This window comes from Ambystoma mexicanum, chromosome 2p (assembly GCF_040938575.1).
Source record: "Ambystoma mexicanum isolate Mex_15411 chromosome 2p, UKY_AmexF1_1, whole genome shotgun sequence".
Taxonomy (NCBI): domain Eukaryota; kingdom Metazoa; phylum Chordata; class Amphibia; order Caudata; family Ambystomatidae; genus Ambystoma; species Ambystoma mexicanum.
Genome location: NC_090923.1, coordinates 1,165,522,218 through 1,165,549,746, shown reverse-complemented (window position 1 = coordinate 1,165,549,746; position 27,529 = coordinate 1,165,522,218). Strand labels below are relative to the sequence as shown.

At 51.3% G+C, this 27,529-nt stretch overlaps 1 protein-coding gene across 5 annotated transcripts in view; it reads left to right on the top strand.

The window, feature by feature from the left end:
- HUWE1 (HECT, UBA and WWE domain containing E3 ubiquitin protein ligase 1) overlaps positions 1-27,529 on the top strand; it is a 2,445,223-nt gene that overhangs the window by 642,177 nt on the left and 1,775,517 nt on the right. For all 5 annotated transcript variants that reach the window (XM_069645305.1, XM_069645304.1, XM_069645303.1 and 2 more), the window contains exon 24: positions 10,322-10,498. In XM_069645305.1, the coding sequence (XP_069501406.1) occupies positions 10,322-10,498 (177 nt within the window). The remainder of the gene's footprint in view (positions 1-10,321; positions 10,499-27,529) is intronic.

Genomic DNA, 27,529 nt, shown 5'->3' with positions numbered 1-27,529 from the left:
AAGGCAGTTCTCTATTCCGCAATTTGATTGGGCATGCTAAATTTGTATTCTAAATTCTTTCCCACCTCCTTGCTTGGTACTGCTTTGGGAATACGTCGGAGGACCCAATCCCCTCGAACAAGTTACTTTCTTACCTGGTAACGTTCTTTCGATGGGATGGTCCGATGACGTATTCCATATCGCTCCCTCCCTGCCTTCCCCGCTGCAGAATTTCTTTTGCGATTGCAGCTTGCGTTCCGCAAGGCCTTGTGTGTCTGACTGGAAGAAAACTGGTGGCACACGCTCTGGGAAAAAACTATAACTGAGGCTATGGACGTTGTGCGTCCTACTTATCACATCGGGTGATGTCGGCCGCCGGAGGAGGTCCTCTGGGACGGCGCATAGACGTCATCGACGCAGGACGCCGACGCCAAAGATTTTCCGAAGCAGCACAGCTGTGGACATTACCTGTCATAGATATGGAATACGACGTCGGACCATCCCATCGAAAGAACGTTACCAGGTAAGAAAGTAACTTGTTCTTCTCCTGGCGTCCTGCCATTTTAACCCCTTTGTCTAACTTCAGCTCTATGGTATTGAGTCAAAACGAAGGTGTGAAGTCCCAGGAGTGCTTCTCGGGCATCCCATTTTTCTCTTAGGCTGATTGTGTCACTTTATGTTGGTATTAGGGGTAGGTTGCTGGCAGCTTAGTTTTTTCTTTAGCAGTGGAAGAAGCAATTTTATCAAACTGATGCACCAAATGTACCTTTTTGTTGGCCAACGATTAGTTTTCTTTTTAAATCCTTCTCCAGCATTGGATCCTTCATGAATTCACATTCTGCTAATATTACCCGTCGCCGGGCTTGGAACCTCGCTTCTTTTTAACCTAGCGTTTTCCTATGGAACACTTCGACACTTCAGTGTCCTATCAACTTCCTTTTTGGGTGCTTTAGTCCCCACCTATTTGTATTTTATTTGTATTTTATTTATTTGTATAGCGCACCATGCCCAGGGGCAACCGGGCGCATCACTGTAAGTTACAACATAAGAAAAACAGACCCATCATTACAAAGTTTACAAACATAATACAGAATTTACAGGTATAATAATAGCAATGAGAGGACAAGCAGATTATATATACATGTACAAATTAAGCAGAGAACCCAGAGCTAAATGTCCTGGGCGGCCAGCCAGGTTTTCGTAAGGGGTTTGAATCTCGGGAATGAGGGTTCTGCTCGAAGCTCATTAGGAAGCGTGTTCCAGAGTTTAGCTGCCAAGACAGGAGCAATTCCACCTGATCTTTGGAGATTGAAACGTGGAACCTCAAGGCAGTTTAAATGAGCCATTCTGTGGGGTCTAATGGAGTTGTGGAGGGCAAATCTGTTGGCCAGGTAGCAGGGAGCTTGGTTATGAAGGAATTTGTGGGTAAGATACGGTGTGGGACTGAGAGCCAGCGAATATTGCGTCTGATGTCGGATATGTGTTGGCACCTGGGAATGTTGAGGGCAGCTCTAATTGCATTGTTTTGGACAATTTGTAACTTGTTTAGGTTGCAGCAATTGGTGCCTAGGTACAGTGCATTACAGTAATCAATCTTGGATAATACAAGAGTTCTAGCCAGGGTGACACAATTGGTTGCAGAGAGGAAAGGGCGACAGGCTGTAATAAGCTTGTAGGTATATGCCGCTGCGGAAGAGACTGAGTTAGTTTGTCCGGTCAGGGATAGGGTAGAGTCAATGTAGATCCCTAGGGTTTTTGTGTCCTTGGCGGTTGGGATAATATTCCCATCGATGATGAAGGACTTGAACGCAGGGTCGAGTTTGGCGAACCAAGAATAATGAGCTCTGTCTTTTCATCATTAAGACAGTCCGTGTTGAGCCATCCACGCCTGGATGACCTGGTAGATGACATTGATGGCGAGGGAGTCAGCCGTGTAGTCACCTGAGATAGCGATTAGTATCTGGGTGTCGTCAGCATAGTTGGTGTAAGTGACACCCAGATAGTCCAAGATATCGAAGAGGGGTTTGGTGAACACATTATACAACGTGGGTGAAACATAAGATCCTTGTGGCACGCCACAGGAAACAGGTGCAGGTGGGGCGGCTGCTAGTGGAGAGAACACGCGCATAGATCTATTGTCTAAAAAGGAGCTAATCCAGGTCGTAGCTTTATCGGAGAAGTGTGCCGCTGATTTAAGGTGGTGGCAGAGGATTTCATGATTGACGAGATCAAAGGCCACCAAGAGGTCCAAGAGGAGTCAGAGCAAGTTTGCCTTTGTCTTTAAGATATTCAATCTGTGTTTTTAAATCTATAAGGGCAGTTTCAGTGCCGTGACGTGGCCGGAACCCAGATTGCCTAAGTCCCAAGAGTTTGTTAGATTCAAGGTAATCTTGAATTTGTAGATATGCTGCACGGTCGAGGATTTTTAGTAAAAAACGGGACCGTGGTGATTGGCCTGTAGTTTGTGGGTATACTAGCGTCCAGGGTAGGTTTTTTTCAATAGGGGGATGACCCACGCGTCATTTAGATTGTCGGGTACGATCCCAGAGCTAAAGGAAGAGTTGATGAGCGTAGTAATGAATGGCGCTAGGTCATGAGCTGTTTCCTTGATAATAGGTGCCGGGCAGAGGTGGCCTTGGCAGTTGGTCGGTTTAAGGCTGGCGATGATGTTTTCCACTTTGGAAATGGAGAGTGGAGAGAAGCTAAAAGGAGTCAGTCTGTGATGGGGTGGTTTAGGGTGGGGATAGGGTTGGGTTGTGGGATGGATTGTAAGCTTGTTTGTTATTGATTTTAATTTGGAGGGTGGCATTTTTGCCGAGGAGAGCCTCTTGGATTTTGGTACACCAAGTGCTATCTTTGATGCAAGTGTCTGGTGCAGTGACAGGGTTTTCAAGTTCTTTTAGGATTCTAAACAATTCCTTGGTGTTGGATTTGGCTTGTTCGATACGTTTATTGTAAGTGTTTTTTTTAGCCTAGAGTATGGCTTTCTTGTAGTTAAGTGTGGCCAGGAGGAGGCACGATTTGTTGGCTGCGGACTGGTTGCTTTTCCAATGTGATTCCGCAATTCGTTTTTCTTTGCGCAGGGTTCTGAGCTGGGGTGTGAACCAATAGTTCAGGTGGGCTCGAGGTTTGCGTTTTCTCAGTTTGGATGGGGCGATGATATCTAAGGCTTTTTGCATAGCAAGGTTAAAAGTGTCAACCATAGCCGTGGGGTCGGAGCATGAGAGAACCTGGTCATTGAGAGCCGGGAGGAGGATTGGGAGGAGTCTGTCGCAAGTGATGTCACGTTTATTGTGGGTGGCAGTAGCCAGTGCAATGGTAGGAGGCTGGCAGGTTTGGACTGGATGTTAAACGTAATTAAGTTGTGGTCGGTCCATGCATACTGTTGGTTAGAGATGATGTGGATAGGACAATTGTGGGAGGCTAGCCAGTCGATGGTTCTGCCCTTAACGTTGGTGGGTAGGTTGGTTGATGAGCTGTATGAATCCTGCATTCATAAGCATATCAATAGTCATGGCAGCAGTGTCATTAGGATCAGTGAGGCCCAGGTTAAAGTCCCCCTAATTTCGAGGCTTGGGATTTGGTTTTGGTGTTACGAGTGATGATGTTGGAGAGGTCCTCAGCGAAGGTGGATAGCGGCCCAGGTGGCTGGTAAAGTAGATGGAAGGTGATAGTGGTTAGGAGTGACGGCTAGTTTGGCTGTCAGTGCTTCCATAGAGGAAAAGTGATGCACAGAGGATAGGTGGAAGTTTGGAGCATTTTTATGGATGATGGTAATGCCACCACCTTTGGACTGGTTAGAGTTACAATCGTGTCTGACAATGTTGTAACCTGGAGGGATGGCAAGGGAGAGTAGTGGGCCACAGGCTGCCTGAAGCGTGAAATCTGAAGCCAATAGGACGTAGTGTATAAATGACCCCACCCCTGCGGCTTCCCTTCAGATTTCAACCGTCTCCAAAGTGTTGGGATCACCTCGTGTTCGTTGTGGTTTTTTGCACCTGCTTGTATTATTGTGTTTTGCAATGTCTTCTGGGGTCCGAAGAAGCCCTGTGCGACTTGTGGGCTGAAGGTGTATGAGGGTGACGGGCATATGGATTGCCTTTACTGCATTTACCCCCATCACTCGGCTGAAATTTGCAGAGGTTTTTCGCAGAAGACTCTAAAGGGCCGCAATCGGTGGTTGGTTTTTTGGCTTAATGAGGGCACCTATCATGCCTCGGAGGTGGGGTCGGTACGGAGCCTGTTCTCGGAGAGGACTGTACAGGTGGCCGAACATCGCCGGGCTGCTTCGGCCGAGCCTCCGGCTAAGAAATCTCGTCCTGCTCCTGGGTCGGAGGTCGGGAAGAGTGGTAGAGCCTCTTCGAGTAAGCAACCGTCGAAGGGTGCTGTTTCGTCCAAGCATGGTCAGTCGGACCATTCCCAAGGGTCTGGAGGTAGGCCCGAGAAGTCGGCGTTGCAGGAGAAGGCCAAGAAAGGCTCATCTTCGAAGCGCTCATCTTCGAAGCGCTCATCTTCGAAGCGCTCATCTTCGAAGCGCTCATCTTCGAAGCGCTCATCTTCGAAGCGCTCATCTTCGAAGCGCTCATCTTCGAAGCGCTCATCTTCGAAGCGCTCATCTTCGAAGCGCTCATCACAGGTCGTCCTCTAGCAGGGAGTTCTCGAAGTACTCGTCTAGTTCTGCCAAGCAGGCCAGTTCGCCTGGGAAATCTACACCGCAGGTGTCGGTTCCGTCAACAGGGGTCCAGCCATCGACGGTTGCTATGCCATCGACGGGGCCGTCATCGACAGGTGTCATCGGCTCCGGCGACAACAGCATTTGATAAAGGCCCAATGCTTTTCTTATCGTCGAGGATGGATACAGACGGCTTGATGCCGACGAGTGGTGCGTGGCAGTGTTCCGCCTTTGACGCACTTAAGCCTGACACCATTCTACATCAAGAGGCGGATGCTTTTTCGGTGTCCTTGGAGGTGGATGACGACCGGGAGCCGATGTTGGGTCCGTCGGCCTTGGGGCGGCAGTGTATTGGACCTTCGATGTCGGGGGATGGTTTGGCTAGTTCCCCGCTGGTGAACCCCCAGGCTAGGTTGTCACTCCAGGTTCTGTCCACGCTACAATCCTTGTTGGGCCAGCTGGACGCAAGGTTACCCCCTCTGAATATGGTCCTGGTGGGGCCTGTCATGAACGCTGATGGTGTTCCTCCACGTTAGTCGGCTACGGCTGGGTTGCCGGTGCCTCTGCCAGTGAGTGAAGATCGTCCACGTTCCGACTGTGAGGAGGGTGAACTGCCGTAGTCGGACAGTGTGCCTCGGGACACCATGTCTACTGGTTCTTTGTTGCCGACAAGGGATGCGGCGTGGGATACGGACAGGGAGGTGGAACAGCCTCTTAGCCCGGCGCAACCATCCCCTCCAGATGTTGGGGCGTTCCACGCCATGATGGCTAGGGCGTGTGTGGAATTTGGGTTAACTCCTGAGGAAGAGTGGAAGGAGTGCTTCCTGTTCGATCACCTGGGCAAGAGACGGACGATCACATGGACAAGAGACGGAAAGCTGTATTCTCCGTGCCTATTCTGGACCATGTGTTGCAGGAGGGCCTTTTCAGAACCTGTTGTCAAAGGGAGGCTGGAGAAGAGGTTTAAGGCCCCGGACTCTACTCCGAAGTGCTTAGTGTCGCAGCCCACTCCTGAGTCTGCTGGTGGTGGTGGCGGCCAGCCGTTAAGCCCGGAGTCAGCACAAGTGTGTTACTCCTCCGGACAGTAAAGCCAGGAGACAGGATGCCTTCGGGAAGAAGGTTTTGACTGTTGGGGCGACGATGGTAAAAGCGACCAATTCCTTAGAGATTATGGCATGCTATGATCGTGAGCTGTGGCATCGGCTAGCACCTATTTTGGAACATGTGCCGGAGGAGCAGGGCAAGAGCGCCATGCTTTTGGTGCCTGAAGGGAGGAAGCTTCCAATCACAGTATTAATATTGCCGTTGACCTAGCGGAGTCCGGTTTTAAGCACCTTAAGAACGTCCTAGCGCTGCGTTGCCAAGCCTGGCTTAAGTGCACAGACTTTCGCCCAGAGGTGCATTATAAGGTTCTGGACATGCCCTGTGAGGGGGAGCAATTGTTTGGCGAGAAAATTGATGAGGCCCTTGGTTATTCCTCTCAGGGGTATCAGAGATCGGCGCAGAAGAGTCTGGACTTTCAGCCCTCAAGGAAAAGGTGCGCAGCCCTCCTCCTCTAAGGGGAGACAGGCTAAGCCACAAGAATGACTGTCTTGAGGGCAATCTGCTGGGGGGCAGGTTGGCAATGCATGTGGACGAGTGGTGTAAGATTACGTCTGACCGTTGCATGTTGGACACAGTGCGTCTGGGTCACTCGCTGGAGTTAGTGTTCCCTGTTTTCCATTCCTCCAATGTATGCCGTGCAACCTCATCGTCACAGCCTGCGGCAGGAGGTTGTACTTATGCTACAGAAAGGGGCTATAGAATTGGTTCTGGTGGCCGGGAAAGGCCAAGGGGTTTATTCCTGCTACTTTGTTGTGAAGAAACCCAACAGCAAGTGATGGCCCATTCTAGATCTTCGGCGTTGAACTAGACTCTGCAACGCCTGAAGTTCAAGATGCTCACTCTTCAGGAAGTCATTCGGTCAGTACAGCCGCACGAGTTTCTGGCGTTGTTGGATTTACAGGACGCATACTTCCACATTCCCATGCGTCGACGGCACTGCAAGTTTCTGTGGTTTGTCGTAGGACAATATCATTACCACTTTTGGATACTCCCGTTTGGTTTAAAGTCGTCCCCCAGGACGTTTACAAAATATTTGTTGACGGTGGTGGCGTGGCTCTGATGGGAGGGTAATCGCGTATACCCGTACCTGGATGACTTGCTGGTGCGGGTTTCGTCGCGAGGCGCAGGAAAGTCTTGGCGCTATCATGCAGCTGTTGCAACGGCTAGGCTTCGCCATAAACTTCGAGAAGTCCTTTCTGTCGCCTTCCAAGGACTTGGTGTTTCTGGGGGCGAGAGGGTAATGAAGCTCTGGCAAAGGGCGGCAGAGTGGAAGATTGGTGCAAGGGTGTCGGTCCGTACCTAAATGTCACTGCTGGGGGCCATGGCATCATGCATTCCGCTGTTGCCAAACTGTCTCTTCATGAGGCCGGTGCAGGAGTTCCTTGCGGACCAGTGGGCTCAGAGTCGCAGCTCGTGGTCTGACAAGGTGGTGATCGACGGCAGTCTGGTGGAAGCGCTTCGCTGGTGCCAGTGCTCAAAATCTGGTTCGGGGCATGCCGTTGCTGGAACCGGAGTTACAATTTACAATTGTGGCGGATGCCTCTGACAGGATGGGGGGCACATCTCAACGGCTGCACACAGGTTAAATGCCTGTGGTCTCGGGTAGAGACTCGGTTCCACTTCAATGTGCTCGAGTTGAGAGCGGTACATTGGGGCCCTAAAATCAAATTTTCTGCCGCGCATATGCGGTTTGGTGGTAAGGGTGTTGACAGACCATACCAGCACAATGTTTCATCTCAGGAAATGGGGGCACGCATTTCAGGGTGCTGTTGAAAGAAGCACAGGAACTTTGGCATTGGGGTCTGTTGCACGACATTGGCATTGTGGCGTTTCATCTGCTGGGAGTGTTGAATGTGCAGGCAGATGAGCTCAGCAGGGATGTAGGCCAGCTCCACGAATGGCAGCTGCGAATGGCTGCTGAAGGAGCAACGGGTGTCCATGCTCTTCCAGAAATGGGGCCATCCTCTGTTGGATCTCTTTGCAACGAGGGAGAACAAACAGTGCATGGAGTTCGCCAGCAGGTGGGCTCACCCAGAGTCTCTAGGTGATGCGGTCTTGTTCCCGTGGACAGGCTGGTTCGCTTATGCATTTCCTGTTTCCACTCATTCGACGGACCCTCCAGTGGATTCGGAGATACCCATGCCGTGTGATTCTAGTGGCTCCGTTCTGGGCAAGGCAGCCGTGTTTGTCAGATCTCCTTCATCTGTCGGAAGCAGAGCTGATTCGGTTGGAAGTGACGCCAGATCTTCTGTCTCAGTACAAGGGCGCTGTATGACACCACAATCTGGGATCTCACAGCCTGACGCCTTGGCTCCTGACTACTCAAGAGTTTGACGTGCTGAGGCTTTCCAGTGACTGTCGGCGAATTTTGGAGGCGGCAAGAGCACTGTCCACGAATGTCTCCTATGCGTGTAAATGGAAAAGGTTTTGTGTGGTGTAAGGGCCAGCCGGGGGTGGACCCTTTGAACAATTCACCTGAGCAAGTTCTTCCCAACTTGTTGCAATTGGCAAAAAGGGGCCTGGCGCTATCCTCCATAAAGGTACACTTGGAGTGATTTCTAGATTTACTCTGAGGCAACATGCAGCGCCTCTGATTAGTGATTGTCTAATCAAGCATTTCTTGAAGGAGTTGTTTCGTACTTTTCCTCCAGTCAAGAAGTTTCCGCCGTTGTGGAGCCTTAATGCGGTTCTGTCGGGTCTGATGAGACCGCCGTTTAAACTGATGTAGATGACTCCTTTGCAGTTTGTCATGGAAGGTGGCTTTTCTGGTGGCCATTACTTCGGCCAGAAGGATGTCAGAGTTGCAAGCCTTGGTTGTGGAACCTCCATACTTGAGGTTCTTCAATGACAAGGTGGTGTAGGCTACCAATCCACACTTTATCCCAAAAGTGCCAACAACATTTCACAAACTCTCTTCTATTGTGTTGTCCTCGTTTTTTGCTTCAGCCTCCACGCCTGCAGAACGGGCTTTGCATTCGCTGGATGTGAAGCGGGCGTTAAAGTTTTATTTGAAACGTACTCAAGATTTCAAACGATCTAGACCGCTGTTTGTGGCTTATGGGCCATCCGTCAAAGGACGGGCAATCTCCAAACAAGGACTGTGTCCCCTGCTATTTTGTTCTGCCATACTAAAGCTGGAAAGCCTTTGGGAAGGACTCTGAGGGCACACTCAACGAGGTCTACGGCTTCGTCGGCTGCATTATGGTAGGGGATTCCGCTGGTGGACATTTGCCAGGAGGCCGTCTGGGCGGTGCCACATACCTTTACTCTACATTACTATCTGGAGCAGCAGCATGGCGAGGATGTGCAGGTGGGACGGGCGGTCCTGCAATGCCTGTTTCAATAAGGTAAGCCTTGCAGCTTCGGTGTATTTGTTTTGAACTTGATCACTGGATGGGTTTCTTTGCCTCATGTATGTGATTCTGTCTCTATGTTGCTTTGCTTTTACACTCCGCCATGCATGATTGGTACTGCTTTGTAATCTATTCACAGCATGTGAATTCATGAAAGATCCAATGCTGGAGAAGGGATTAGTTCCTTACCTGTAACTCAATTTATCCAGCGTTGGTATCTTTGATGGATTCACGTGCGCCTGTTGGCTGCCCCTGCAGGCAAACCTGGTTCGGGTTTCCTCTACTTTGGAGGTTAGAATCTGAAGGGAAGCCGCGGGGGCGGGGCTATTTATACCCTACGCCTTATTGGTGGGGACTAAAGCACCCCAAAAGGACGTTGATGGGACAATGAAGTGTCGAAGTTTTCCATAGGAAAACCCTAGGTTAAAATGACTGAGGTTGCCAGCCTGATGGCGAATATTCACATGTGAATCTATGGAAGATACCAACGCTGGAGAAATGGAGTACAGGTAAGAAACTACTTCATTCTCTTTACCATTTTGTATTCTAGTGCTCTTTGTTCAGGGCAACCAAGAGTTTATCTCAAAATGGCCTACTCCCTAATGACAATGCAGCGTGTCATGATGACCTTGGATCAAAATGGACCCCTGTGTGTCACCCCTCCCTGGGATTGGGTGTCTTAAGGGAACCTTAGGGTAAAAAGGCTTGCACCACCAGGGGTCTTGAGGTCCATCTGGCCACCAAAAATAAGTCAGTGATCCAAATAACAAAAATGGGGGGAGGGGAAGAGTAGAGGGAAGCAAAAAGTTGTTACCCTAGAATCCTGACAAATATGAATTCCATCTTAGCTTGTAGACTAGTACTTGCCTGTATTGTGATAATTACTATGTGTAATGTATTTCTGTGTGATTGCTTTTGTCTTACAGTACTGCATACAAATGCACTCTCCTCCTTGGAGTGAAGCCAGACTGCAAACACATTGAACATTGAGTCTTGTCAAACTTGAATAAAACTTGGACATGTTGGAACTCTCAAATTCTCTCGAAAGGACTTAAAAAATCTTACATGAATTGATATATTTGTGATTGTTTTTGGTTTCAGCTGTTGATTTGTGGTCTTGAGCATTCGAAGAGCAAATTACTAAGGATCAAGGACACTTGAGATGAATTTGTGTTTTCAGGTAGTCTCCTGATTTACTTTTTCTCTTTCCCAGATGAAGTTTGTGGAGTCAATCCTGAGTAACAACACAACAGATGATCACTGCCAAGAGTTTGTAAATCAGAAAGGGCTTCTTCCCCTTGTCACTATATTGGGCCTCCCAAATCTTCCCATTGACTTTCCGACGTCTGCTGCTTGCCAAGCTGTTGCTGGGGTTTGCAAATCCATCCTGGTAAGTGGAATCTACTTCAGAACCTCCTTAATCTAAGGCGCATTCCAGGCTCGTGCAGATGCGTTCAAAACAAAGCGCTTTAAGGAAGGTTGTATGCTTTCTTCTTTAACCATGAACGTTTTCTTTTCTTTTAGGAAAGACTGTTAAATGTTTGTATTGTCTGTAATGCCATTTTTGTTAACTATTCCTCACGGTAACGATTGATGAAGCCAATATTTGTTTTTAAAAGCAATCTTAAATGTTCTTGAACTCTTCTCCTGGCTTGCCATTTCATACCATCAACGTTTTAACTGTTTTATCGTTTTGAAAAGAACTGAGCCGGGGTGAATACACGTGCCAGACTCCATTGAATCTACTATGTGTTTTCCCTGGCCCAATCTCCAGTCCAGTAAGCACTGACGAGGCTGAAGCATCTCTGGCCATTTGCCCAACATTTTGTTTGCACCGAGTTTTACTTTTTGCTGTGTTTTGAGATGACCATGCGAAGGACACTTCATCGCTTGAATCCCAAAGGCTTGGGTCCGACATAATGATGCTGAAGACATTTTGAAAAAAGAAGTTAGTTGTGTGCTGAGCGTGCAGAAAAAAGGAACAAAGTTAAGGGGGAAGTGCGGGGGGCGTAGTGACGCTGTATTTGTAACATTGACATCACATCCTGAGTAGAGGAGTGGCACGATGGAGGTATGTAGAGGTTGAGGAGAACGCAAAGCTGCACTACGCCGCTTGTTAAATATGATCGATCAAGATGAGAAATCTGTAGGAAAATAATCCATAGAAAGAACATTACCGGTTAGTAAGTTCCCCATTTGCTGGAATTTAGGGTGATTAGGTTTGCTCTGTTCACTGGAATTCCTTCAGTATAGGACAAGACTGTTCTGGTCCTGACAGACAACACAGTGGCCATGCACTACCTGAACAAAGTGGGTGGTGTGGGACTGTTGCTGCTGAATCGATTGCGATTCTGGGTGCTGGAGAATGGTGTCTGTGATGGCAGCTCATCTGGCTGGGACTGAGAAAATCATTGCAAATGCCTTGAGCAAACATCATTCTGCCTCACAAAGTGGGACCTCTGCCATGAATTATGGAGATTTTGTCCTGATGGGATCAGGTGGACATTTTCACTTCTATTGTCAATGGGAAGTGCAGGAGGCTCTGCTCCATGGCATTTGCTCGACACAGAGCTCTTGCTGATGCGGTGGCGGTAGAGTAGACCTTGGAACTACTGTGTTCCTGCCAAACCATGTCATTCTGCTGGTTCATGGACTGCACCTGTTGGGGTTCATGATGATATTCATCACTCCGAACTTGGCACCGAGAATGTGGTTGTTGCTGAGTTACTGGCCATGCCCATCAGCCCTCCACCATGCCTTCCATGGAGAGCTGATCTTCTCTCCTAATTGGAAGAACTGGTCCTTCATCTGAACCGCAACAGACCAAACCTTCATGCCTGGCTACTCAAAGGTTGAGGTATAATCAGTGGGATTTGTTGGAAGACATCCTGGATGTGCTCCTTTCCGCTTCGAGGCCTGCTACTAAATCTCTGTGCCTGCAGGTGGTGTATATTTTGTGCCGGGAGAGGGGCCTGGATCCTTTATCCTGATGCCTATCCCTTGTGTTGAATTGTCTGCAATCGTTGACCCAAGAGGGCCTGCGTATTGGCACTGTAAAGGATTACCTCTCTGCCATTTCAATATTCAAGATGTTGCCGGAATATGGATTGTTTTGAACAATCGCCACTGTTCCGCAGTTCTTGCAGAGTTTGTGTAACCAGTTGCGTCTCCGCCAGTTTGTGGTTCCGGCATGAGGTTTGAATCTAGTTTTAACACTTCGTATGGGTGCTCCATTCATTCCTGTTCAATTAGATTGCTCAGCCTTAAGGTGATTTTCCTAGTTGCCAGTATATCTGCCAGACTGGTGAATGAGCTCCAGGCGTTGTCTTTTACCTCCCCATTTTTTTTTCCAAAGAAGATTAAGTTGAGTGAGACCCTCCTTTCTGCTGTAGGTGGTCTTGGATTTCCATCCCTCTCAGAAGATCCATGTTCCTGTATTTCTTTTCTTCCACTTCACTCTTCCAATTAACGATTCCATTGGCTGGACCCAGTACAGGTCCTTCAGTACTATTTATTCCTGCTACTCGAAAGATTAGGAAAGATGACCAGCTTTTCATTGGTTATGCTGGTGCTAGTGCTGGCAGGGCTGTGACCAAACAAACCCTGTCCAGGTGGATAATTCAATGCATTGCTTGGTCACGCAGTTTCCTCATCAGATATCTTTCAGTGTCAGCTGGTAGGACAAATGTTCAACAGGTGGGCGTAGTGCTTTCCCACTGACCAGTCGATTCCCCCTTGACTCAACGTGGTGCATGTTGACTCCGGATGTGACGTTTGTCGCTATACATGTACTTCATCACTACACCCCCATACCTCAGTTCCTTTTTTCCATATGCTCAGCATGCTGCTTGTTGGTATCGATTCTCGTGAGAAATATTTTCACACTTGCACTACAATTTCGATTCGAAATTCCACACGCTTGCCAGTATTTCCACTCTCAAGATGTCTGGATTCAAGAGATGCAAGGATTGTAACTCTAAAATGTCATTAGCTGACCCACACATGATATGCGTGTGGTGCCTAGGGACCAACCATGTCAGTGGATTGCGGATCCTGCCAAATAATTAATCCCAAATGGTTGTGTTGGTGGCTGGTGAAGCTTGCATCGGTCGGCCTTCGCAGTACCCAGCCTGATCATTCACAAGACAGTCTGAGCAGGAGGCGGAAGACGATACCCCAGAAAAGGACAGGTGCCGAAATAAGAGTCGTTCAGTTACTCCACTTATCTTCGTCTCATATCCCTCAGAGGAGCGGGGCAAGTCCCACCCAGGCTCAATCCGGGGCACATTGGGAGGCCTTGAAGGAGCAGATGCTCCAGATGGTTGTCTGCTGATGAGGGTAAGGTTCCAACCTCGAAGCAGCAGATCATGAAGGTCCCTGGTTATGCCTGGTTATTATGCCGTCTGAGACCCAGTCTGGTTAGATGCAGACGTCGCTATTCAATGCTACCACCAAAGCCACATTCAACGTCTTTGACATCTATACCATTGTGTCGAAGTCTATGTCCGCGCTGATAGCTGAGGAGTCATTTGTCCCAGAGTCGAGTTTGTCCTTCGAAACGATGCAATCTCTCCAATATCTGGGATGAGGTGATTCTAGACTTTGAACTGGCAATGGGGTGGGTTGGACAGAGGCAATTTGTTTGCCCTAGCGGAAGGGCTGCAGGAGGCCAGCAGCCTAGATGCCTCCCAGATCTTAACACCCAGCAGGTGTTAACCCTAATGGGCATGCAAATGCCTAATACCGGAGAACATTGGATAGTGGTAGATGCTCTAGGCGTGCATGCCCCGTCAAAACCTCTTGACAGCATACAAGAGGTTTGCTGACAAAAAGTGCACTACAGTTTAATGTGGCCAAAAGCTGACCCCATCCCATTATGGCAGAGGGCATGCTGCACCTTTCCATGGACTCGAGCTAACAAATATAAACTTGCGCGGATGGATTGTTGGTGGGGGAGGAGGATCCACTATCAGAGCAGGTGGCAGGGCATATCTCAGCAAGGGAGATGTAGGAAGGTTTTCTGCACCTGGAGGAAAGTTGGACGGAGGTAGCCTGCCAAGCTCCGCAGTCGGGCCTATAGACTGCGTGGACAGAGCTATGGGGTCAGCAACAGTGTTGCAAAGTTAAACTTGCCACAGTTCAGGGTTTTCGCATAATGTGCAGGCGAAGTTGCGTGACATCACCTTGATGGCGAGCGTCTGTTCTGACCTAGGGCTGATGAGTCTTTGGAGAAATGTAAAGACTCCAAGCTACCTGCAAAGTCTCTGGGTCTAACTGTGCAGCAACCGCCCAAGCCATCTTTTAGCTTCTCCAGAGGGAGAAGAGGCATCAGACAGTACATCCCTTCCAGGAACTAAGGCACAGCCCCACAAACCAGGCAGGGCAGAGGAGTTTCCCTTGCTCTGGAATGGTCTGGGGGGGCCTCTATGGGCCAGAAGGCAGCAGCGGTTCTGCTCAGGAAGCAGCTTTGAATATTTCCCCCCACGGTTCCCCTGATGGGGGGAGGATTGGCGAGCACTTAACGTCAATGGTAGGAGATGTCTGATGCCTGAGCAATGCAGCTTGTCAAGTAGGATTACTGTCTACCCTTTTTGAGAACCCCTGGACAGACCACACACCGCTGCCCAATAGCCTGGAACAGACGTTGCAGGCAGTACTGAGAGCTCTGTTGAAGGGTGCCATGGAAGAGGTATGTCCTGAGCTGAGGATCGGGCTGGTATTCCTGATATTTCCTGGTGCCCAAGAAAGGGGAAGGTCTTCGTCCCATTTTAGACCTCAGGACCTTAAACAAGTTCCCGAGGAAGGACACATTAAAAATGGTAATGCTGCAAGCGATTCTCCAGGATCTACAGTCGCCAGACTGGTTGTCATTTTATCTACTGGATGCATATTTCCATGTGCCCATCCACAACAGGCACAGGTTTTTTTTTTTTTGATTCCTTATAGGGGCAGCTACTACCAGTTCAGGGAAGCCTCTCCACACCATCATGGCGTACTGCAACCTGAACTCCTAGTCCCATGGCAACGGAGGCGGCTTGCACGTGATTGGTGCAGGCACTCCTTTTTCCTGGCCTATCAGGAGCCGGCAGGCTTTGAAGCTGGCATGCACGGCAAAGGCCCATATGAAAAGGCCCTGTCTGTTCCTGGCTGGGCCCGGGGCCACCACAGCAACATCACCATGCATCTTGAGGTCAGCACCACTTCCATGTGCTCCTGGTCTACTGGACCACCTCTATCATGTAAGTGTGCCCTGCCTGCAAATAAGACTTCCTTGACTGTCCTCCCCCAAACAGGCTCCTCTACTTTCTGAGTGCATCTTTCCCAGTCCGACTACATGCAACTCTACTCCCTAAATTGTTACGCTCCTGTTTTAACGCCAGTTATCCACAAAATGTTTTTTTTTGTGTGCGCACCCTGTTACTTGCTGCTACCATTTTAAATTAATTTAACTGTGTGCATATCCTCACTGCTGCTACCACTTTAAAATCATTTTGCTTTGTGCTCACCCTGTTACCTGCTGCTACCATCTTAAAAGCATTTTGTTGTGTGCATCCTACATAGTGGATATGCATTGACTGTTTCATCTGCTATTGCATATCAGTACCCAGTGTCTCGTCCCATTCCTGTTTCGTCTCCAGCCCCTCCTACCTCTTCCCCTGCCTCAGTAGCTTCAACCTGGGTTAAGTGCACCCTACTCTGTTGTATTGTTATGGCGCTCTCTACCTCATTTATCTGCTCAAACTGCTTTCCATCTCCTCTTACCGTCAATCAAGAAGAAACTCTTAAGAAGGACATACTGGGCTCCAACCCTGGCCTTCATATTGCTGACACCTACCTCTTTTTCTGCCAGAGACACTCGCTGACTTCCCCCTTGTCGTTCCCTCACCCAATCTATGGACCCCCATATGATAACTCTCCTCTCCCTTCTCTTCCTCACCCATTAATGGTGGCAACTGATGTGAGGTCCTACTTGCCTCTCCCCCCAACCTCCAGGGTCATCATGAATGTCTATTGGAATGGTAGCATCATGTGCCAGGGTCCTCAACCAAACCTTCTACTCCTTGATAAGCTCCTCCCTCGCCTTTTCAATCCTTCGCCCTTTGCTCCTGCTCCTATGCCACCTGCTCCTTTAGTATCCTCGGCTCCTTTGACAAACTTGTCATCCTCTCCTTTGGTGCATCTGCTTCCCACTAACGCTGCATCTGGGGGCTCCCTTGCCCGCCTGCGACTGACCCTCCACTGGCTTCTCTACCAGTACTGTCATCCACTACTGGCCCAGCCCCCTTGCAAGTTTGGGCCCTTCTGCCCCCACCTATCTCTATCCCTCAGGCACTCTCGCCGCTTACGGGAGGCACCTCTGTTGCCTGCTCACCCCCCTGGAAGTCCTTCAAAAATGACTATCTTCTCCACATTGCAACTCAACTCTCGCTCTGCTGTCAAGCACCCCTCTGACATCTGCAACCTCCTTGAACTTCTGGACCTCAATAGCCTTGACCTCACTGAAAGCTGCTTCAAAGACAGCGCTGTCATGAGTTTTGACACATTCCTCCCCGAAGGCTACAAGATAGTCTCTGCGCCTAGAGCATGCAGGCCGGGGTAGGGGGTTGTGGGGAGTGTCATTCCCACCTAGACCTACTCCTCCTTTGAGTATCTGCTTTGCAGGCTCTCCCTCTCTCCTTCTGGCCACCAGGACAGCAGTACCCCTTCCTCTGAGTGGGCTGACCTGGTCTCTTCTCTACTCTCCTCCTCTCAACTCCTCCTACTGGGAGATCTCAACATCCACCTAGACTCCCCTGATTCCTCTGGACCCTCCAGCAATCTTTGTGATTCTCTCTCCCTATCCATCCTACCCTCTGGCCCACCTTGCGCTGCTGGCCACACCCCGGACACTAATCTCAACAGACATCCCTCTATCCCTTCAACAACTGCTTTGTCCTGGACTGACCACTCTCTTCTCTCATACCGGCTAGCCCGGTACTACCTCCCTCTTACTAAGTCATCCTACCCATGAAAAGAGTCAGTGGCTCCCTCTACTTGCTCCCCTCCTCCTACTCCTGGCGATGACTCCCACCCTAACACACCCCTCTCCAACCTATCCATTTCTAAAACTCTTGATTCTCTTGCCCCTTTCATGAGGGTCAGATTGTATCCTTTCTTAAAGTGCAATTCATGGTATGACTCCGACCTGGCCTCCCTTAAATGCAAATACAGGGCAGCCGAACAGAAAAGGGATTCTTCAGGCACACCCTCTGACAAACTGATCTGCCGCCTCACTACACTACACTAGTCCGGTCTATGAAAACTTCTTCCAAACTTTTTGACCCATGTCCCTCCAAAACCGTCAAGGGCAACATTGACTCTCTCGCTCCAGCCTTATCGACCTCTGCAACCTCCCCTTTGCCACAGCAGTCTTCCCCACTGCCCACATGCATTCCCTTGTGCACCCTCTACTCAAACCTTCTGCTTACCCCTCCATCCCGCCAAACTATAGCCCCATCTCCATCACTCCCTTACTGGGCAAACCTCTAGAGAAGTTGGCAATATCTCAGCTCAACCTCCACACCGATTGGTCAGCTGTTTCCATGACAACCAATCTGGATTTAGAGCATTCAGAGGCACAGAAACTGCTCTTCTGAACACCCTGCTCTTAAACCCCACTCCCTCTGTCTTCGTTCTACTCGACCTCTCCTCTGCCGTCTCGTGATACCCTGGGCATCACTGATCAAGCCCTGGGCTGTCTAACTTCGTTTCTCTCGGACCGCCCATCCCAGGTGAAACTGGGGCCCTTTCTCTCCTCTATCACCTTCTCTACTTGCAGTGTGCCCATGGATTTAACCTTTCCCCTTGGTTCTTCAATGTCTACATGGCCATCCTGGCCCGTAGCATAGCCACTTTCACTTCCAACTTTTTTTTATGCGCATGACACACAACGCTCTACCCTCAGCCTCTCCCTCCCTTCTCGCTCATCCCTGACAGTTTGCCTGCAATCCTGTCATGGTCTCCTACAAACTACCTCTGCCTTAATGCCAGTAAGGCAGAGATGGTTCTCATCGGGACCCCTGCTCCCACCTTCCCTCTTTCCCTCTGGCCGGCCTCATTTGGCCCTGTGCCTGCACCCACAAATGAGGAAAAAACATGGGGGTGGGGGGGGAGCTCTTAAACTCCACACTCCTTCTCTTCTCACACCTCAGACATCTCTAAAAAGTCCCACTTGCCAACTGCACCATCACGCTCTCACTTTGCCCCAGAGGCTCACCGTCTCCAGAGCACTGGTCATCTCAAGGCTGGACTACTGCAACAGCCTCTTTCTCCAGCATGGGGTCTGGCATGGATTCACATGCTCATGAATATTCCCCGTCGTCAGGCTGGGAATCCTCGGTAAAGAAAAAACCAGTATCAGTTTCGTTTCTGATCTGTCTTTCGTAGTAACAACCAATCACTGGTCTCTGCGTCATACTGACCACAGCCAATGACTGCCCTCTACCTAAGCACCGCCTCTGGCAGCCATCTTCAGATTTTTACCGCACGTTCATGTGTTGGGATCCTCGTGCTATTGCTCTCGAGCGTTAGTGCTATTTTTTCACGTTTTTTCTCAAAAACGTTGTTTTTTCGGTCAAAAGAGCCTCAAGCTCCACCGACTCTCCATCCGATCAACGGGGACCCGTGTCGGATTCGTCTGCGCCCCTCAAGGGTGAAGATTTCGTCGAGCTACGCTTTTGGAGGACTCCAGAAGTTTCTCAGGCCCGGACATGGCCCAGGAGAAGGGATGCTCGACGCCCGGAAAGATGTTCAGGGTCTGCCCTGGATGCCAGCTGCAGAACGTCTTTAAGGAGGACGAACACTCCTTTTGTCTCTACTGCTTACATGAGGACAAGACGCACGTGGAGAAGGACTGTGCGTTTTGCGGCAACATGTCGGAGCGGACCATGAAGGACCGCCATCAACGTCTCGCCAACTGGCTGGAAGGGAAGAGCCCGTCGGGGGAGAAGAAGAGGAAGAAATCCGAGCGGTCTTCTAAGACCTTTGAGGACGCCCCGGCGACGGGGGTCCAACACAAGGCAAAGCACCGCGAGTCCGCTGGCACCGGGAGCGCCGAACGGTCGGGCTCTACGGGCGCCAGGCAGGGCGCACCCTCCCCGGCACCATCAACCACGAGCCAACGCTCTGGGTCGGCTAAGAGGAAGGCCGAGCACCCGGCGAAGCTCCTGGAGAGGCCCCGGTCAAGCTCGAAGGCCCCATCGGAGGGGGAGCGAGGCAGTGTCCCCCCCCCTCAAGGATAAGGCGGTGAGCGCACCTAAGGTGGTGAAGGCCTTAATCCATCCGGCCAAGCCCTCTATCGAAACTGTCGCGGCGGCCCTGGCTCAGCCTGTGGGGGCTACACCAGTGGTGGCGACCTCGGGGCTCAGAGTCTCCCTGCCACCTCGGAGGGAGTCCTCTTTTGTGCCCATCGATAGGACCCCCGTGAAATCCCCCGTGGGGAAGAAAAAGGGGGGGCAGGGCGTCGTCGTAGATTCGGCCTCAATCTCGGAGGAGGAGCTGGTCGAAGTCTTAAGCCACGGCCTCGGCGTGGAAGAAGACCGGCCCGTCGGGATGGATCCCGACGCAGGTGACGACGACATCATCGAGGGTACCGACGGGGCCCCTGATCGCCCGTTGGATTCCCCTCTGCCAGCGCCGCGAGACAACTCGGCGGCCATTTTGTTGGCTATACAGTCCTTATGCTCAGAGATAAGGACGAGACTACCGTTGCCGACGGAACCTCTCCCGTCGGGGGACCCAGAACCGGGACCTTCTGGTGTTCCCCCTACCAAGAAAAGAAGGATCCACCCTCCGCCTCCTTTTCAGCCGTCGTGCCCCTTCCAGCCCTCCTCCCCGTCCACCCGAGGGGATGATACGGGGACTGACACGGCAGCGACGAATACGGACGACGAGGTATACGCCGAGGATGTACCGTCGTCGCCTCCCACCAGGGCTTCTCCGCCCGACGAGATTGGATCGTTCCACTCCATGATCACCAGGGCATCCGAGCTTTTCCAACTCTGCCCTGAGGAGAAGGAGGAAGGTTTCCTTTATCAGCGGCGCGAGGCCAAGAGGAAGACGGTCCTCTCAGTGCCTCTATTGGACGACATTTGGGATGAGGGCCTCACCCTCCTCAAGAACCCTTCCACGACGCCAGCTAGAAGGGACCGGTACGAGAAGAAGTACCGGGTCCCGGACACGGCCCCCCTGTGCCTCCGGGCGCAGCCTACCCCGGACTCCGTCGTCTCCGCGGCGGCCAGGAAAAAAGCGGGGGGGGGGGGGGGTGCGGCCTCCACATCGACTTCCCCACCGGACGGCGAGGGAAAGAAATTGGACGCTATGGGACGCAGAGTCATCTCGTCTGCGGCGACGACGATTAAAGCGGCCAACGCCTTGGCTATCGTGGCCCGCTACGACAGGGAGCTCTGGTACAAACTGGCTCCCCTACTGGACTTCTTGCCGGACGACAAGAGGGCAGAGGCCCTGGAGATCCTGCAGGAAGGTGAGGTGGCTTCGGACCACGCCATTACCGTTGCGACGGACATCGCCGACACTGGGTTCCGCCAGTTGGGCAACGGCGTTTGCCTTAGGCGGCGTGGATGGCTCAAGGCTACGGACTTCCGTCAAGACGTTCAGACCAGAGTCCTGGACATGCCCTTCGATGGGAACAACCTGTTTGGGAAAACAGTGGACGATTCCCTTCAGGCCATTAAAGCGGACACCGAGACGGCCCGGGCCCTTGGAGTTCTGCAACAACGGCGGACGCCCTTTCGGAGCAGCGGAGGCAAGGGCGCCTCCAAAAGTTCAGGCGGCGGTTTCTCCACCTACCGTCAAGCGGCCCGCTCGTCGGCTCAGGAGGCCTACAGAGGACGAGGCAAGTCTGGCGGACCCCGCCGTCGTCGCCAAGGAGGTCAAGGCGGCAAAGCCTTGTCGAAGCAGGATTGAACCGACCGTGGGGTCGGGCCCCCACCGAAGCACCCCGGTGGGAGGCCGGCTGGCGAGCTTAGCACTTATCTCCACCGACCGTTGGGTGCTGGACGCCTTGGCCCGGGGCCACGCGCTCGAGTTTCAAAGAAGGTGTCCGCGCGTCCCCCCCGTGGCCAGGAAAGAACTTCACGTCCCTCAACTTCTCCTGGAGGTAAAGGCGATGCTGAGGAAGGGCGCCATCGAACTCGTCCCAAAGAGACTTCGGGGCTCCGGAGTTTACTCGAGATACTTCCTCGTGAAGAAGACGGGGGGGGGGATGGCGCCCCATCCTGGACCTGCGACGTCTGAACAAGTTCATCAAGGCGCAAAAGTTCCGGATGGTCACCCTCCAGCACGTCCTGGGTCAGCTGGAGGAAGGAGACTTCCTGTCGTCGTTGGATTTGGAGGATGCCTACTTCCATATTCCCATCCTAAAGGGGCACCGAAAATTCCTCAGGTTTGTGGTCCAAGGGCGTCACTACCAGTTCAAAGCCCTCCCCTTCGGACTACGGTCGGCCCCCAGGGTATTCACCAAGTGCCTTGCACCGGTGGCGGCGCAGCTGCGCCGCGAGGGGATCACAGCAAGGACCGTCCGACTTCTCACGGACCTGGGATTCTCCGTGAACTACGCCAAGTCTCACCTGGTACCCGCGCAAAACGCACTGTTTCTGGGAGCGAAGCTCGACACAGTGTCTCTTCTGGCCTCCCCGTCGGAGGAAAGGACCAGGTCCATCCTGGGCAAGGTACAGCGGATGTTGGTTTCCGACGCGGCCAAGGTGAGGTCCATCAAGTCCCTCCTCGGAATGATGTCTTCCTGCATCTACTTCATTCCCATGTGCAGGCTCCGGATGCGCCCGTTGCAGGAGTTCCTGGACGCGCGCTGGATCCAAACGACGGGCAGCTTCGAGGAGAGGATCACACTCGACGAGAGTTTCCGCCGAGCGGTCCGGTGGTGGGGCAACCGCACGCATCTGACGGCGGGCAGGCACTTCCAGACCCCAGACCACCAGGAGACAGTGACCACCGATGCCTCCCTGGAAGGGTGGGGAGCGCACACCGAAAATCTGCACGCGAGAGGCCTTTGGCTCCCGACGGAGAAGTCCCTCCATATCAACGTCCTGGAGCTCTGTGCAGTGTTCTGGGCCCTCAGGTCCTTCCTTCCGTCCCTCAAGGGCAAGGTGGTGAGGATCTTCACCGACAACACCACCACCATGTTTTACATCAGGAAACAGGGCGGAACCAGGTCCCCAGCGCTGTCCAAGGAGGCGCAGGACCTGTGGCATTGGGCCGTCGCCCAAAGGATGTTTCTGGTGCCGTTTCATCTGGCAGGGATAAAAAACACCATCGCCGACTCACTCAGCAGGGAGCTGCGCTCGTGCCACGAGTGGGAACTACGGCAGGATCTAGTGGATCGCCTCTTCCGACGGTGGGGCACACCCCAGATCGACCTGTTCGCGACGGCGACGAACTCCAAGTGCCGGAGGTTCGCCAGCAGGTTTCCCCAGGCGAGGAGCATGGGCGATGCCTTCTCGTTCCCCTGGGAGGGCCTGTTCCTCTACGCGTTCCCTCCTTTGCCACTGCTAATCCGGCTCGTCAACCAGCTCAAGAGGTCACGGTGCAGGATGATCCTCGTCGCACCTGCGTGGCCGAGGCAGATATGGTTCCCGGACCTTCTGGACTTGTCAGCGTCCCCGCCAATCAAGCTGCCGGTGGACGCGGATCTTCTCTCCAGGGAAGGAGGCGCCATCCTCCACCACGACCCGAAATCGCTGAACTTGCAGGCCTGGCTCCTGCAGCGCTAGAGTTTGGAGGATATGATATACCGGCCGACTGCAGAGAGGTTCTTGCAAAGGCCAGGGCGTCCTCGACTCTTAAATGCTACGGACACAAATGGAAGAGGTTCTGTCTGGTGCCACGCACAGAAGATTAACCCTCTACGGATTACGGCTCCCCAGGTACTGCCGTACCTGCTGACGCTGGCCAAAGCTGGACTGGCACACGCGTCCATCAAGATTCATCTTGATGCGATCTCCCGATACACCAGAACCACGGGCCGGACGTCCTTGTGGTCTCATCGTCTGGTGAAAGAGTTCATGAAGGGACTGTTCAGATCGTTCCCGCCGGTGAAGGCTCCGGCCCCGGCGTGGGAGCTCAACGTGGTGCTGACCAAGCTCATGGGACCTCCGTTCGAGCCTCTGCACTCGGCCCCGTTGAAGTTTCTGTCGTGGAAAGCAGCGTTTCTTGTGGCCATCACCTCCGCACGACGGGTGGGAGAGATCCAGGCCCTTTCATGCAAGGCCCCGTACTTGACTTTTCACGACACGAGGGTAGTGCTCAGGACGCACCCCTCCTTCATGCCCAAGGTACCGTCGGACTTCCATCTCAACGAACCCTTGGTGTTGCCTGTGTTCTTCCCGTCGCCTTCGTCGCCGGCTGAGAGGACTTTGCACTCGCTGGATGTGGCTAGAGCGCCGAAGTTCTACGTGGACCGCACGAAGTGTTTTCGGAAGACGTCACAACTCTTTGTGAACTTTGGACCTGTCAATCAGGGGAAGGCTCTCTCGAAGGCTTCCATTTCCAGATGGCTCTCCGGCTGTATCATGTACTGTCATCGGTTGGCAAACCGACCGCTGCCTGGCCGTCCGAGAGCCCATTCCACCAGAGCGATCGCAGCTACCACGGCGTTCCTTTCTGGTGTGCCCCTGCTGGACATATGCAGGGCTGCTACGTGGAGGTCGACGCACACCTTCACGAAATTCTACTGTGTCGATCGGGATTCCAGGGAGGAGTCCAGGGTCGGCCAAGCAGTGCTGCGCAACCTGTTCGCCTGAGGTGAGCCTGGTGAGGAGGTAAGATGCTTAATGTTGAGTTTGATGTACTGCTTAATGTTGAGCCGTTGCCACCTCCCGTTGTTGTGCATGTGTGTACTGCTATGTATTCTTTATTCATGAGCATGTGAATCCATGCCAGACCCCATGCTGGAGAAGGAACAAGTTACTTACCTGTAACTGTTGTTCTCCAGCATGGGTCTGGCATGGATTCACATGCGAACCCTCCCGCCTACCCCTCTGCGGCTCTTCACTTGGTCATACTGCCACTTCACGTGCTTCCAAATCTGAAGATGGCTGCCAGAGGCGGTGCTTAGGTAGAGGGCAGACATTGGCTGTGGTCAGTATGACGCAGAGACCAGTGATTGGTTGTTACTACGAAAGACAGATCAGAAACGAAACTGATACTGGTTTTTTCTTTACCGAGGATTCCCAGCCTGACGACGGGGAATATTCATGAGCATGTGAATCCATGCCAGACCCATGCTGGAGAACAACAGTTACAGGTAAGTAACTTGTTCCTTCTCAAGCTCCCTCCCTCTACTCTGCATCCTCTTCAACTCATCCAGAACAGAACCGCAAGACTTTGGCCTCAAGCCCAGGGAACCACTTGTCACCTGCGCTGAAATCACTCCACTTGCTCCCTGTGGCTGCAAGAATCAAGTTCAAGATCTTTGCATTTTCCATAAGGCCTTCTGGGGCCTGTGTCCACTCTACCTGCAGCGTTATCTTCCTAAATACTTTCCCTCACGAACCCTCCGCTCATCTACCTCCAATGCTCTGCGAGTGAGTCGCTTCTCTAAGCAGAGATATGGGGGGAGATCCTTATCCTCAGCAGGTGCCTCCCTCTGGGACAGCCTCCCTGCATCTCTGTCTTGAACCAGAGCACCCAAACTTCTGGAAACTCCCAAAGACCTTCCTTTTCGCCGCCTCCTTCTCTCGTCCCCTCCCCTGCTAACCACATCCTTTCTGCCTTCTTGCTTTCTACGCTCCCTGCTCAGTATTGCGACTGGCTGCTTTGTGCACCTTCAGAGTCTCAAAGGTCCCTACCTTTCTTGCCAGTCTTCCTGCACTTGCCTCCAGGGCCCTGCTGTACCACAGCGTGTCTGTACTCCTGCACTTTCGATTACGGCACACTGTGGGTCTACCACCCAGCACTTAACCCATGTTCTGGTGGACTGGGAGCACTTGTTCCCATTACCCTCGCCCCACGCACTTCCTTTTAGACTACACAACTTGAATGTACCACGCCTAGTAAGCTCGTCTTGTTCTTCCTTGCTTTCCCCTCCCTTGCATGGTTGTGCTTTGAAACACTTGCTGTATAAGCACATAATCAATCAAGGTTCTCCACTTTAGATTGACCGCTGCACCCGGGTACCATTCATTTCACTGAATCCAAATTCACCTTATCTCAAATCTTTGCATTTTATTTTCTTCTAATTGGTAGGGTAAGTAGGTAAATGTTAAAACATGGGTGGGGTAAGGTGATAGGATAAGGTAGGGGTGGTGCCAGGGTTCTCTCCCATCCCTCCCACACCCCCCACCGATAAATTTTTTTTTGGAAGGACAACAATTTGAAGATTTAACCTTTAGGTGAAGTGGAAGTCATCAGAGCAAGTTTAGTCTCGCCTCGAAGACACCTGCTTGCTGCTGCACAGGCAGGGCTTCTCCCTAAACTTTCAGAAGTCTCTCAATGCCAACACAGAGGCTTCAGTTCATTGGAGCGATCCTGGACATTCAGGGGAATTCCCAGCGAGAGGTGCACATTCCTAATGGAGTGGGACTTCTACCTCCACTATGCCTTTTGTCTGATTCCCATGATCCTGTGGGTTCAGGAGGTTGTGTAGATTCCAGGCCACCATGATTCTGATTGCCCTGTATTGGGCGAGGTGAACATGATACTCGGAGCTCCTGGACTTGACCATCTGCCCACCTGTCAATGGCTTCATCAGTCCTGCAGGATACTAAAGTCAAGGGTTACTTGGTGACTGTTTTCAAGGGGTCCCCGGATCAAGGGTCTTTCTTCACAAAGCCTGGTTTTGCACCAATTCCTGAAAGGCCTTGTAAAAGTTCCTGCCTGTACTATTACGTCCCGTCCCCTTTCCTCCATACTGTATGGGCGTCCCTCACGATGGACAGAACACGGAACCTTTTTCACCAGAAAAATTCTTATTCCCCTTCAAATTCAGAGGTACGCGGCAACAGGAGCATGTGCTCGCCTGTCATAATCGCTGGCAAGGTACCATGTACAGTTCGTCTAAAGAAGTGGATATTAGCCTACCACACTTGGGCTGTACACAAGTTGAGTCCTGTAGTAGGGGGTTTCTATGGGTAGGTAATGAATTTCCTGAGTACGTAATATGGCCGCCCAGTTGGTAGCCTGTGGGTTGCAGTGTTGCTCTATGCATTGAGCTCAGCTGCCTTTATAAGACCCGCCCACTGTGAGGTCCGCGCTTCGCATTGTTTCTGCTTCCTTGCAGTGCAACACTTACCGCGGTTCCCTGTCAAAGTCCTGCATTCCATTCACAGAACCTTATTCCTTAGTTATTCCCCCTTCCCATTTTAGTTCACTAACTCCCCTTTTCCACCTATCGGCCAGCTCTGTTCTTAATTATGTATTTAATTTCCCTGTCACCTCGCCGAAGCTTTGGGTTTTTGAGTCGGACGCAATGCTCCGGTAAAATTTTCCCTCAGGCGTCCTCAACGTTCCATGTGAACTGAGCTGAATCTACGTTGTACATAAACGCAAGTAACAGAATTCAGTTCTGTGGAAGGACTTCTGCATTTTTTTCTTTTGTAATGCCGTTTCAGAGAAAGATGAAACACAAGTAATGTTGTGTCAAAGTTTACTGTAGAATGTGTTTAAGTTCTGCTTTTCGCAATACAGTTCATGCAACCATCTGCCAGTGGAAGTTATATAAAAGTTATTTGCTGACAAGTTATCCCGTGTATGTTCGAACTTATTCATATGCACGGGTCTATTAATAGGAATGTTTATTTAATTCAATGTGGTCCATGTCTCCTCAGCTTCCACTAATTCTAAAACTAATAAAAGCCAAGCATCATTTATTTACACGCTCTTCAACAGTTACCTCACTTGGTTCAGTTTCTTATTGCAAGTTCCATACTCGGATTCTCACTGTAAAACGCATCACGTGTCTCAGGCATTCAACTGCTGCCACGACACGCACCAGTTTCTTCACAAGCTGCGTAGAACAGAACTTTTTTTATTTATTTTTTTAGCCCCCCTCCCTTTTTGGAAAAAGCACCATTGAAGGTTCCATTAATGCCCATGTTCCTATTACAGTATAATTGCTCCCATCCACTTCACACCATCTCTTCAGAACTTGTGACCCTGCACCATTGCAGGATGGAGTGCTCATCATAAAAACAATACAGGTGAGCAGAACAACCTCTCCTATTCACCGGTTAAAACCTCAACCCTAGACGCAGTCGACTGAGTTGAAGGGGTGCAAGCTCTCTCTAACAGAATATTCAGTTATATTTTTACAGGATCTCCTGCCTTGCTCATCTAAGAACTCCTGAGGAATATAAACACAGACCTGTGTGCCTCGCGGAGTTCAGGTAAGTGTTACATCGCCTAACTA